Below are 14,575 nucleotides of genomic sequence, written 5' to 3'. Positions count from 1 at the left end.
GGGTCCAAATCCTCCACATTCCACAGCTGGGGTTGGCTGAGCCTCACTTGCCTGTCACTTCTCCTTACCCAGCATGCTCTGCTCCACAACACCTCTGTAAGTATCCTCATTTTAATTTAAACTCACTGAACCTCAATCCATCCTCTCCACCCTCCCAGCCTTGTCACATCAGCAATGGCCTCTTCCAGCCCCTCAAGTCCCAGCACATTAATCCCTGAAGATGCAAAGCATGTAAAAAACTCTCCTCAGATTAAGAACAGTTCTCAACAGAGGCAATGTGGCCAGCAAAGCTGCCACCTGCGATGCCAGCCTCCTATACTGGTGCTGATTCACGTTATGGCTTCTCCACTCTGATCCAGCTCCCTGTTAATTTCTGGGCAAAAGCAGTGTAAGATGGCCTGTTTGGGCTCCTACCATCCACATGGGAGACAAAAGGTCTTGGCTTCACAGACAGCTGGGGAGTGAACTAGCACATAGCTCTCTTTCTCCCTCTTTCTCTGCAACTCTGCCTTTCAAATAAATAAACAAAATCTTCTAAAAAAGAAAAAAGTTGTCAACAGACCATTTTTTTTTCATACATCTGGAAACCCTATGTGACCACAATGTGGCAAAAATCCCACACAGCTGTAATTGAAGAAGGAGTTAGAGGCCTTGGAAATGGAGGCAGCCCTGAGTCCCTGGCTGCCCAGCACAGCCGGAGGGGGAGGTGCTGTGAAGAAGGGGGAGCCTTGACACACCTGCGGCTGCAGGGGGCAGGAAGGCACAGAGAGGCCTCTGGGTGAGCAGGCGTCACCTCCTGGCAGCATAAAGCCCTCCTGCTAGTGATAATGTGCTCTAGCTGCACTACCCAAGATGGAAATCACCTGCTAAGGACCATGTGAATGGGGGGGCCCAATGCAACTGAGGGAATGAATTTTATTTCATCTTAACTAAATCAAATTTAAGCTTGAGGGCCCGGCGGCGTGGCCTAGTGGCTAAAGTCCTTGCCTTGCACACGCGCCGGGATCCCATATGGGCGCTGGTTCTGGTCCCGGCGGCTCAGCTTCCCATCCAGCTCCCTGCTTGTGGCCTGGGAAAGCAGTCGAGGATGGCCCAGAGCACTGGGATCCTGCACCCGTGTGGGGGACCCGGAAGAGGTTCCAGGTTCCCGGCTTCGGATCGGCACAGAACCGGCCGTTGCGCCTCACTTGGGTGGTGAATCATCGGACGGAGGCTCTTCCTCTCTGTCTCTCCTCCTCTCTGTATATCTGACTTTGTAATAAAATAAATAAATCTTTATTAAAAAACAAAACAAAACAAAACAACAACAACAAAAAAATTTAAGCTTGAAACAATTGCATGTGACCAACTGTAAGTGTACTGGGCAGCACAGCTGCATTTAAAAAAAAAGGCTTCATGGTTGGGCCCAGGCTCTTCTCCTATTTGAGGGGTTGCAGGACCCAAGGCATCTTGGATACCTGCGCATCACACAGCTCTCTGTCCTACACCTGCAATCCCAGAACCTGGTAAGAGAGGATCCTGAGCAGAGACAAGTGAAGTTTTTCTATCACAGCAACCCCATCCCCAAGCCTATGGCACAGCCCCTGCTAAAAGTGCAGAATTCACACAATGCAAGCTGCTGATCAGGACATAGGAGACATATTCTAGTAACCACCCATTCACAAGGGCAAGAGCGAGTCTGGCAAAGCTAAGAAACAGCTCTGAGTCATACTCAGCCAGGGTGGAGCTGGTGTGGCCTGTGGACTTAAGATGCTGCACAATTTCCTCTCTTGGCTTCCCACAGGACGCTCACCGAAGGCCAACTAGCCAGCCCAGACAGTCCTTTCAACAAGCTCTAGAACATTCCATGGCTTACAGAGCACAATAACCTGCAAAGTGGGGAGGGTGTGTTTTCCTGATCTTTAAACAGATCTCTGGACCACATAAAACATGGACTCCAGGGGGGCTCCACTAACAGCATTTAAGTATCTTAATGTCTCTGGGCCCTTCACTCACATCTTACCCAATTATCCATTAATTGAGCAAAACAATAAAAATAAAACAATTGTAAGATAAGATTAAAATGCTTATGAGAAGTGCACAGAGAACAGCAGAGTTTTTCCAGAAACAGGAAATACCTTCATGGGCACTTTGCAGCCGTCGCTGCCCCCTCTGCCCAGCTTGCCATAATCTCCGTCCCCCCAGGACCATACGGCATCATCATCGGTGAGGCAGAGCGTCTGGGCGTCGCCGCTGCCACAGGCGATGTCTACCACACGGTGGCCCTGCAACGCTTCCACCTGCAGGGAACAGGGATCAACACAAAAAAGGCTTACCAAAGGAGAAGCGGGCAGTGCTCCAATCCTTAACATACCTGCCCATTTTAAGCCTTTACAAAGAAGTTAATTTTAGTAACCCTACACATCAAAACAGAAAACCCCTTTTTCTGAACTGCAGGCAGCTAATGGGGACAGGTACCAGTGTCCTGATGAGGCAATTTTACATTATTGTAAAAGCTGTCCATTCACTCCTTCGTATTACCCAAACTACAGTGAGCCTTCCAGAAGACAAACTATTTCACTAGATGCCAAGTACTACTGACCATTACAAACAAGCACATGTTTCAAATGCTATCACGCTTAAATGGCTCTGGGAAGGAAGAGAGGAAAGAGAGGTTTTAATTCCAACCAAAAGGACCTACAACATCAACTTTAAAACCAAAAAGAATCTAGAGTAGGTCACACTTTTGACTTTCTATAATCAAAATGACACAGCAAGGCAGTCATCCGACTTGGGCACACAGCGCTTCCTCACCAGCTTGGGCTTTAACTGGTCCTCACTGTCGCTGTGTCCCAGGCGGCCATACCGGCCTTTGCCCCAGGTGTACAGGTCCCCAGCAGCTGTGACACAAGCACTGTGGGCGCCACCGGCAGCAACATCAACCACTTCGATTCCTCTAAGAGACTCAATGACACGAGGGCGGTCACAAGGACTGCAAAAAACAGAGGGAAAAACATCACCAGTACAGCTGACATCTTCTGATATTCTAAAATATTTTTAAACCTGCTAGCTTTCTTTTGTTTGCTGATCATTTACTGAAATATATCTATACACAGACATACATATATACACATACACACATCTCCCAATGCACATCTCCCCAATCAAGGAACTGTTAAGTTGATCAAGAAGAATTCAGATTCGAACTCAGAATTTTGTTGATTTCCTCCTTTGTACAGTGTCCTTAAATGGCAGCGAAGACTTTCAGAGATGCAAGTCAGGAATTGAAAAACTACCACTCACACTGGCCCAAGTGTGACCCATGGCCTATTTTTGAAAACGGTGTTTTTTAAAAAAAAAGTACAAGGCCTACAACATTGACTATTAGGTGTTTTACACACACTGCCCACACGATCGTAAGTCAGCACTCACTGAAGTAATTGTGAACCACATTTGTCACTAGCCAACAACGTGAGCAGGGCTATCAAGCTTGCTTCCTTCCCACCATGTTCTGAAAGCCCTACAGTGTATTTGGCCATCAGACTGTAAGCAAACTGTGCGATGGCAGGCACCTTTCCCCACTCTACAGTCTGCCTTCTCAACTGTGTCTTTAAAGAGCGGGTTGTAATTTTTATCAAGTCCAGCTTATGGTGTGCTGTCTGTAATGAACCAAGCTTTTGGAACTCCATCAGAGCATCTGTCCGACTTAAGGTCACAAAGTCATTTTTTCTTGTTTCGTTTTTGTCTTCTACAAGTGTTTAGTTTTAGGTTTTACATTTATGCCTAGGATTCATTTTGAGTTAATGTTTGGACAAAGCACAATTCTTCCACACGCATCTCGGGTTTGTGGATCTTTCTCAACACTCCCTACTCTCAGCTCCACCGGTAGATTTGTCTTCCTTTCGCCACACCACACCACCTTCGTTACTGCATCTTCAAGTGCAGCTGAAGTCAAGCAGCACAAATGATCCAACTTCCTCATTTGCAAAGTTATTTTGACTATTGCCTTTCCCACCTCAACTTTCTAATCACTCAATTTCCACAGAAATTTTAATTGGAAAGTTATTGAGTCAAGATTACATTACGAATAACCAACAAATGGGCAACAATGAATCTTTCAATCCATGAACATAGTACTCTTGCCAAGAATTTAGGTCTTTCAGTAGGATTTTGTAGTTTTCTGTCTATAGGTCATCTACAATTTTGGGTCAGATTTACCTCTCGGTATTTCAATTTCAGGAAGATGGTATTTATTATAAGCAGTATTTTTAAATTTCACTTTAATTACACATGCACATACATAATGGCAGACTAATGAATTTTATTTATGGATCTTCTATTCTGCAACCTAATGAGGAATTCTACTAGCTCTTTTTGTAGACTGCACCAGATTCTCTGCATAAATAACTGTAAGTACTTAACTAAAGACAGCTTTAACTCTCTTTCCAATCTAGGTTATTTTCTGACCTGCAGAACACTGTCTACTGAAGTGTGGCAACAGACATCCTTTCCGGAGCCTGAAAACCCTGAGGGCAGGTTTTCAGTCCCTCCCCATTAAGTCAGATGTTAGCTATAGTTTAATACGGGTGTTCCTTACTGGGTTAAGGTGCTGACCTTTTATTCCTATATTGTTGAAAGTTTTATCAGAAATGGATGTTGAACTTTGCCAAATACTTTTCCCTCTTCATCTGCTGCAATGATCTTGTGACTTTCTTTAGTAACAGTGACTGCTTAGTAACATTGATCAAATTTGCTATCTCTGGCCTAACCCCCGGTTTCTCACACCATATTATGCTATTATATAGTGTTGGATTTGACTTACTGAAACACTAAGAATCTTTACATGTCTGTTCATGGAGGAGACCAGTCTGTTTTCTAACAATATCTGAGTCTCATTTTGATGTAAGGATCAAGCTATCCTCAACCAAACAAGTTGAGGACAACTTCTCCCTTTCGATACTTTGAAAAAGTTTGTGGAGATTAGTATTATTTCTTGGTTATGTCTGTGTAATTAATATCAGTTATCTGGTTTCAGAGACTAATTTGTAGGATATTCAGTTTCTTAGGCACACCAGCAGGCATTCAGGCTGTCTATTTCTTCTTGAGTCAGCTTTAAAGAGTGTGTCTCTACTGAGAACTTTCTCCAATTCAGCTATAAAGTTCTATTGGTTGGCAGAAAGCTGCTTGTTTTCCTTCATTATATTTTTAATTTTTAGACTCTGTACTGATCAAAAACTCCTCGTTCCTAATATCTCTATAATTTAGAATTTCTTTGGATGAGTCCAGATGGCTTAGTTCTACCAACCTTCCCAAGGAAGTGGTTTCTGCCACTTGGACTTTCCCTATTGTTTTGTGTTTCCTACATCACAGCTTTATCCTCCAGCCTTTCTTATCACCCCTTTCTTCTGCTTACCTTGAACTGCATTTGTCTTTGTAAGCTATTTAAGATAAATAAATACTATGGTCACAGTTTTTTTTTTAAGTTATTTTGTTTTGAAAGGCAAATAAGACACAAAAAGATCTCCTATCTGCTGGTTCACAGCAGGCCCAGGCCAAAACCGAGAGTCCAGAACTCCATCCAGGTCTCACATATGAATGGAAAGGGCCCAAACACTGGACTATTTTCTGTTGCTTTCCAAAGTGAATTAGTAGGGAGTACAGCAGCCAGGACTCAAGCTGGCATCCTAACATGGAATGTTGGTGGCACAGGTGTTAGCCTAATTTACTGTGCCACAACACGGTTCTTCTGTATCTATTTGTTAAAAATCAGTCATTTCGGGCCCGGCGGCGTGGCCTAGCGGCTAGGGTCCTCGCCTTGAAAGCCCCGGGATCCCATATGGGCGCCGGTTCTAATCCAGGCAGCTCCGCTTCCCATCCAGCTCCCTGCTTGTGGCCTGGGAAAGCAGTTGAGGACGGCCCAATGCATTGGGACACTGCACCCGCGTGGGAGACCTGGAAGAGGTTCCTGGTTCCCGGCATCGGATCGGCGCGCATCGGCCCGTTGCGGCTCACTTGGGGAGTGAATCATCGGACGGAAGATCTTCCTCTCTGTCTCTCCTCCTCTGTGTATATCTGGCTGTAATAAAATGAATAAATCTTTAAAAAAAAAAAAAAAAAAAAAATCAGTCATTTCAGGCTCGGCAGCGTGGCCTAGTGGCTAAGGTCCTCGCCTTGATCCCATATGGCCGCTGGTTCTAATCCCGGCAGCTCCACCTCCTCTCTATCTCTCCTCCTCTCAGTATATCTGACTTTGTAATAAAAATAAAATAAATCTTAAAAAAAAAAAATCAGTCATTTCATCCTAAAAAATTCCTCCTAGGTATTGTTTTTGGTGGATTCCACATATGATGCTAAATTTAAATCCCAAACAATATTCTGTGTTAGCAGGATGATCCATCTGTACTTGAAAAGAATTCAATTGTATGGTCTAAAAATATTATTTGGCTCAAGATAACTGATACAATTTAAATCTTCCATTCCTTATTGCTTTTTTAAATATACTCATGTTATAAATTATGGGGAAGGGTACTAAAATCTACACTTGTGAATTTGTCTATTTCTCCTTTTTATTCTGTAATTTTTAAAAAATGTGCATGTCCTTAAAGGTCTACATTACAGGGCCCGGCGGCGTGGCCTAGCAGCTAAAGTCCTCGCCTTGAAAGCCCCGGGATCCCATATGGGCGCCGGTTCTAATCCCGGCAGCTCCACTTCCCATCCAGCTCCCTGCTTGTGGCCTGGGAAGGCAGGAGAGGACGGCCCAATGCATTGGGACCCTGCACCCGCGTGGGAGACCCGGATGAGGTTCCAGGCTTCAGATCGGCGCTCATCGGCCCGTTGCGGCTCACTTGGGAGTGAATCATCGGATGGAAGATCTTCCTCTCTGTCTCTCCTCCTCTGTGTATATCTGGCTGTAATAAAATGAATAAATCTTAAAAAAAAAATAAATGAGCATACTTAATGAAGTTAGCGGAAATTATTAGGTTGTTTGTGTGTATGAAAAAACACTTAAACCCATGCATGGCTTTTTTTTTTTTTTAAAAAAAAAAAGGTCTACATTACAAGTATAACATGACCACTTCATCATCATAGAATTCCCCTATATTTATGTGAATATTCTTTGTTGTAAAGCTAATTTGTGTTTTTTTAAGTTGTATCTGTACTGAACAATGAAGTATAAACTCGTTAAAAACCAATAATTTATTTGAAGGTCAACTCAGTGGCATCTCAGGCTAATCCTCCACCTGTGGCACTGGCATCTTACAAGGGCATTGGTTTGAGTCTGGGCTAATCCACTTCCCATCCAGCTCCCTGCCTACAGATTGGGAAAGCAGCAGGGGATGGTCCAAGTCCTCGGGCCCTTCCACCCGTGTAGGAGACCCAGAAAAAGCTCCTGATTCCTGGTTTCTGAGCAGCCCAATTCTGGCCATTGTGAACATTTGGGAAATGAACTATCAGACGCAAAATCTCTGTCTCTTACTGTACGGGTGTAATTCTCACTTTTAAGTAAAATAAAACTTTTTAAAACATATTTTTATTGGACAGTCAGATATACAGAGAGGAGGAGAGACAGAGAGGAAGATCTTCTTCACTGATTCCTCTCTGATCCACTGATTCACTTCCCAAGCAGCCACAATGGCTGCAGCTGCGCCTATCCAAAGCCGGGAGCCCAGAACTTCTTCCAGGTCTCCCACATGGGTGCAGGGTTCCAAGGATTTGGGCTATCCTCAACTGCTTTCCCAGGTCACAAGCAAAGAGCTGGATGGGAGGCGGGGCCGCCGGGATTAAAACTAGCACCCATATGGGATCCCAGTGTGCTCAAGGCGAGGACTTCAGCCTCTAGGCTACTGCGCTGAGCCATAAGTAAAATAAATCTTAAAGACAGAGTGACAGCGTGGGAGTAAGGAGTAGGGGTGGGGAGAAATAGAGAGACACTTTTCATATGTTGATCCACTCTCTAAATGACTATCACAGTCAGGCACCAGCTATGACACAGAAGCTAGAATTCCATTCTGGTCAGCAGGGTTCCAAGGACTTGGCCAATCTTCCTCTGTATTATCAGATACACTAGCAGGAAGTTGAAGGCAGCACATCCTAAAGAGGAACAGCCAGGTCTTGAACCAGTAGCCTGATATGGGGTGCTAGCATGACATACTACACCTGGCCTCTTTATACAGTATCGATACAGGCTTTGTAGATTGTTTCTGATCAGTAATGGCATAGTATCTCATACCCTTTTAGTCTATTTTTGTGTCTTAAAATTGGGATCCCTATAGACAGGATGGTTCTGTGTGTGTACGCGCACACATGCTTAAGTATAAGACTCAATTTTCATTTGAAATCCAGAGTTACAGAGAGAGAGAGAGAGAGAGAGAGTGAGAGAGGGGGAGAGAGATCATCCATCCCCTGGTCCACTGCTCAAATGGGCATATCTGCTGGGGCTGGGTCAGGCTACAGTGGGGAGATCCACCTGGGCCTCCCACATGGTTGGCAGGGGTCCAAGCCCTTGAACCACCTTCCACGGCTTTCCCAGGTGCCTACGTGGGAAGCTGAACTGGAAGCAGAGCAGTGGGGACTCTAACCTGTGTACAGATACAGGATGCCAGCAATGCAGGTGAAGGCTTGCTGCACCACAGCACTGTCCCAACAGATGTCTCATCTCACTCTTCTGTCCATTCTAAAGTCTCCAATTTTCAACTGGAGTGCTTAGACCATTTAGATTTGATGTTATTATTAATAATGTAACTGTAATTCTATAACATAATTTTGTAAATATTTCTTGCTATTTATTTTCTATTTTCCATCTGTTCGTTGTTGCCTTTTCCTCCAGCTGTTACATGATTTCCCTTGAACTACTTTGTTGGTGTCTCAGACAAAATTACAATAGACTACATCATACATAAAGAGGAAATTTAAAGGTCTACCTTCGTTTTTACCCTAGTCTTTGTGTTACACTTGTCCTCTACATTGGCTTTGAACACTTTTAATCAATAATCTCTTAAAAACATTTATCTAATAAGGAAAAAAACAATGCCATTAACCCATAAGTTTCCTCAACTCATTTGTATAGATCATTTTCCATTGCAACAAATTTAATTTTTAGGTGTCTATGTGTCTACTGGTGCTGGATCCTTTCAATTTTTGTATGCCTAGGAAAGAAATCGACACTGATATTTTCACTTTTAGGAACTGCTGAATTCTAGTCTGTGCTGTTTCCTATAAGAAGTCCACTGTTGGGCCCGGCAGCGTGGCCTAGCAGCTAAAGTCCTCGCCTTAAACGCGCCGGGATCCCATATGGGTGCCGGTTCTAATTCCAGCAGCTCCTCTTCCCATCCAGCTCCCTGCTTGTGGAATAGGAAAGCAGTTAAGGACGGCCCAAAGCCTTGGGACTCTGCACCCATGTGGGAGACCTGGAAGAAGTTCCTGGATCCTGGATTCGGATCGGCATAGCACCGGATGTTGCGCTCACTTGGGGAGTGAATCACTGGATGGAAGATCTTCCTCTCTGTCTCTCCTCCTCTCTGTGTATCTGACTTTCCAATAAAAAAAATAATAATAAAATAAAGCTTAAAAAAAAAAAAGTCCACTGTTACGTTTTATCATTTTTACCTGTATACAACCGCTTTCTAATATTTTTTTTTAATTATTTATTATTTAACTTCATTAATTACATTGTATTATGTGACACAGTTACATAGATACTTGGGTTCTCCCACCCCTCCCCAAACCCTCCCACCATGGTGGATTCCTCCACCTTGTTGCATAACCACAGCTCAAGTTCAGTTGAGATTCCCCCATTGCAAGCGTTAATATTTTTCCTTCTAACAGTGGTCTTGGACAGCTTACCCTGGTGTGGTTTTCTTCATGATTCTTTTGCTTAGGGTTCTTTAAGCTTCTATGGATTTATGATTTTCACCAGAAAAGATGTTTTTTTTCAGCCTCTATTTCTTCAAAACTCCCGTCCTCAGGCTTCCCTTTTTTTGATTATTCCAAATCTGCATATATGGGGGCCTTGAAGGTGTCCTATTTCTGTTCTGTTCATCTGTATACCTTTTCCTTTTTTTTTTTTTTTTAAAGATTTATTCATTTTATTACAAAGTCAGATATACTGAGAGGAGGAGAGACAGAGAGGAAGATCTTCCGTGCGATGATTCACTCCCCAAGTGAGCCGCAACAGGCCGGTGCGCGCTGATCCGATGCTGGGAACCTGGAACCTCTTCCGGGTCTCCTGCAAGGGTGCAGGGTCCCAATGCATTGGGCAGTCCTCAACTGCTTTCCCAGGCCACAAGCAGGGAGCTGGATGGGAAGTGGAGCTGCTGGGATTAGAACCGGTGCCTATATGGGATCCTGGGGCTTTCAAGGTGAGGACTTTAGCCGCTAGGCCACGCCACCGGGCCCTACCTTTTCCTTTTTTTAAAACTTATTTTATTTTTTTATTGAAAAGTCAGATATACAGAGAGAAGGAGAGACACAGAGGAAGAGCTTCATCTGCTGATTCACTTCCTAAGCAGCCACATTAGCCGGAGCTGCACCAATCCAAAGTCAAGAGCCTGGAACCTCTTCCAGGTCTTCCACGTGGGTGCAGGATCCCAAGGCTTTGCGCTGTCCTCGACTGCTTTCCCTGGCCACAAGCAGGGAGCTGGATGGGAAGCACAGCTGCCGGAATTAGAACTGGTGCCCATATGGGATCCCAGTGTGTGCAAGGTAAAGGACTTTAGCTGTTAGATTACTGCGCCAGGCCCTATGTACTTTTTTCTATGCTTCATTCTATATGATATGTCTTTCTGTTCACTGGTATTTTCTTCTAATATCCAATCTGCTACTAATTCCAGTCAATGTATTTTTGTAATACTGTATTTCTCATCTTCAGAACTTAATTTTTGATTGGATATTGAACATAGTGAATTACATTTTGTTGGGAGTTTCTACATTTAGTTTTATAAAAAAATATTGTCAAACTGATCTCTATAAATATGTCAAGTTACTTAAAAATAAGTACTTTCAGGTCTTGCCTTTAAGCTTTGTTAGTGAAATCACAGCAACAATTAATTTATAGTGATTTCCCCCCTTGTTCTTAGGACTCTCATCAATGATGAGGGTTTCGAGGGGTCAGGCTTTATCACCTGCCCTAGAAGCAATCTCTTCCAGTTCTTTGGCTAGCTTGTCCGTTGGTTTCACACACAACTCTCAGGAATCTGCAGGTGTCTAGAACTCTCCCTGCACATATCCGTGCTGCATGGTGCTTGGAGGCTCTGCATGGGTTAGCCTCCCTGTGCTTCCAGTCCTGTCTCCTGCACACCAAGCATTTATCAGGATCTGCATGGGTTCCTCTTCCCAGGAAGCACGGGCTGGGAACTTTCCACGGCAGCCCAATGGAGGAATTCTTAAAACTCTCCTTGCTTGCTTCTCGTTTCTCAGGGAACACTGTTTCGCTGCCTAATATCCAACGTTAGACATGTTATCACTGGTTTCTTTTTTTATAGTCTGGTGTTTTAGCTATTTTTAGGATATGGAGGACCCCTGTAACTCCATTTTGGATAATAGTCTCTATTACTATTTAAAGCCTAGCAGATTTGGAACCTTTATTTTAAAAATTGCTATTATTTGTGTGTCCCTTCACCTTTGCTCCCGCCATTTCTTCTACATTTCCAGTTTTGGTATTACGTGTGCTATATGAAATGCCAAACATGATTTAGTGGATGACTTTGGGGAGAAGCACAAAAGGAAGTTTAGTACTTATAAATCAATAACTCGGAGCCCACTCCCCGCCCCAGATACAGGACTCACACTTGTAAACTCACAAATTTGACACCTAAATCTACTTTGGCTAAATAAATAATTAACATCATCTAATTTGCCCATTCACTATTAACATTATTCTGAAAACCAAAGTGCCAGCAATGATCTTTAGCAAAAATGAACAAGCAAGAACGAAGGAAAACAACACATGGCAATTGATGTTTTCACTTAATACCTTCTGTTTCCATGTCCCAACTTCCCATCTTCTGCTTCGCCCCATGAATAAACTTCTCCCTCCGAAGACAGGGCAAGGCAGTGTTTTCCACCTGAGTTGACAGCTACCTTCTTGATAAACACATGCTGAATGGATTCAAGCAATGTTGGGGTAGACACCGACTCAGTCCCTCCAATTCCTAGTCTGCCACCCGCACCATAGCCAGTGGCATACAGCTAAGAAAAGAAAGAGTGAGGTAGGCATGAAAATCCCTGTAGTTAGTTGGCAGTCAATCACTTTAATCAGCACAGTAGGCATTTTTACCACAGTGAAATGACACTTAATTTTAGACTTAAATAACAAAGGAAATTTATGTCTTTACACATACGCTATCTAAGTTATGACTACCAGAAACTCCAAATTCACAAAATATACTTTGAAAGTAAAATCTCCTTGTACGCTTTCTATTTCTGCCCAGAATAATAACTGCAATTAATCTTTCCTGAGAATTCATAATCGCAAAAGTTGACTCTCAAGTTAGTTTTCAGTCTACAGTTTTCACCTGTACATTAATGTTCACATTAATGTACAAAAAAAAAAAGAGGGCAGTGGGGAGAGTAGAAAAAAAAATCAATATTTAATTATATTTAATTATAGCTGAATGCCAAAGAAAAATCTTGAGAACAGTCACAGAGAAAAGATTTATTAACTTCTCTTGCATAAAATCTGACTGGAGTTGGTGCTGTGCTGTATCAGGAAAAGTTGCTACCCATAACGTCAACATCCCATGAGCTCCCGTTCCTGTCCCAGCAAAGCAGGAGAAGACAGCCCCATGCTTGGGACCCTGCCACCCGCACAGGGACCTGGAGGAAACGCCTGGCTCCTGGGTTCGACCCAGTCAATCTTGACTGCTTTGGTCTCTTGGCGAGTGAATCAGTAGATGGAAGATCTATATGTCTCTGTCCCTCCTTCTCTCTGTAACACTGATTTTCAAATATGTACATAAATCTTTAAAAAAGATAGAATAAAATTAGCTTGACTGCTGACAATTCATCCATAACAATGAAGACAGGCTAACTGAAAATAATCAATAGAAATTTTGAATTCTAAAATAGGGTTTAATGTATTGCAGCTTACAGACCAAATGAGGTCCATCACCTGTTTTTGGAAATAAACTTTTTTCAAACACAGTTAAGCCTGCTCTTTTAAAATATGTCCATGGCCGCCTTTGTACCTGTAACAAACTGCTATGGCCCACAAAGTTGATAATAACTAGTGTGCTATTTACAGAAAATATTTGTCAAAACATAAACTAGAAAAGGGAATAAAACATATTTTCAAATAAGCAACAAAAACAATCAGAATTAACTAACAAAACAATCTCATTAAAAAATTAAGAAAACTTGCAAAAAAGTAAAAGGAAAATGACGGCACATATAAGGCCTGAGATGTAAGAAATGGCGGTGGGCAAAGATCTGTGTTAAGAGTTGAGGAAACCCAGAAAAACTCTGTGTGAAATAACAGCAATAACACAGGAGCAGCTGTAACAAGAGATCAGGCAGATTTTGCTTCAAAGCAGATTTTAAGTTGCATGCTACATGAACCAGAAAAGCAGCCAAAACTCAGAATTCTCCATAAAACAGAAAAAATGGGAAATACACAGCAACCCTGTGTATGAGGCCGACAGCTTCCTGACAGCCATGGCAGCAGCCTGTGTGATGGGACTCCAGTGACCCCCACTTCCGGTGCATCAGAGACTGTTGTATCTCCTCTCCCAGACAGTGGGTTTCTTGGTTCTAATTAGCAGGACATGGCAAGTGATGGTTACTTCTGCCATTCATTTACATAGAGCATAGCTTCTGTCGGGCTATTACTGTCTCCTCTGCTTGTACTGGTAAGCTGGCTGCAATGCATTGGAATGTTCTAAGGGCATGTGGCAAAGAAACGGAGTGAGGACAGCCTCCCCTGCAGCTCAGGAGTGTCATGGGCCTTAGCCTGACAAGTCTATGAGGAACTGACGAGGCATGGAGCTACACTGCCTCAAGTCCTGAGTCACAGAAACTGAGAAGACCTGATACTGGTCTATGTCAAGCAGATAACTAACACAAAGGCAGAGGGCATGTAATAGGAACATGGCAGGGCACTGTCTCGCTCATGGTCATGACTCTCCCCAAACTCCTAAATTAAATACTCATAAACACAAACCAAATATACCCACAACATACCCTGACCTAGTTTGTAATATTCAAGGAGTGCAAACTACCTTAACATGACAAAACCAAATAATTAATCCAACCCACCATTAATGCACTAAAGGTGAAAGCATTTGTAGAAGGACATTTCAAAAAACTCAGAAAGGTATAGTATGTGACAAAATCAATATCCATTTATGAATGGCAAAAGAAGGGAGCTGTCTTAATCTGACAGAGGGCTTGTATTTCATCCAGATGTAGGAGAAAGGCCTATCGTGGCGCTCCCTGCAGAGCACAGCGCAGGAAAGAAACATAAGCCTGACCAGCTCCAACCAACATGGCACATCACCCCTTTCCGCCCAACAACACGGAGGCAAACTGCAACCCAAGGAACAAAGATCCATTTACAGATTATAGCTCTCCACAAAAATATAAAGGTCCTGAGATACTTTAA

At 43.1% G+C, this 14,575-nt stretch overlaps 1 protein-coding gene across 2 annotated transcripts in view; it reads right to left on the bottom strand.

Moving 5' to 3' along the window:
- Positions 1–14,575, bottom strand: part of HERC2 (HECT and RLD domain containing E3 ubiquitin protein ligase 2) — a 189,026-nt gene that overhangs the window by 15,939 nt on the left and 158,512 nt on the right. For both annotated transcript variants that reach the window (XM_058666516.1, XM_058666517.1), the window contains 3 exons: positions 11,951–12,165; positions 2,794–2,971; positions 2,118–2,279 (listed from right to left, as the gene is read on the bottom strand). In XM_058666516.1, coding sequence (XP_058522499.1) covers positions 2,118–2,279; positions 2,794–2,971; positions 11,951–12,165 — 555 coding nt within the window. The remainder of the gene's footprint in view (positions 1–2,117; positions 2,280–2,793; positions 2,972–11,950; positions 12,166–14,575) is intronic.

Source organism: Ochotona princeps, chromosome 6 (assembly GCF_030435755.1).
Source record: "Ochotona princeps isolate mOchPri1 chromosome 6, mOchPri1.hap1, whole genome shotgun sequence".
Classification (NCBI taxonomy): Eukaryota; Metazoa; Chordata; class Mammalia; order Lagomorpha; family Ochotonidae; genus Ochotona; species Ochotona princeps.
The sequence above is the reverse complement of the archived record's forward strand: the minus strand, read 5'-3'. Positions and strand labels throughout refer to the sequence as shown.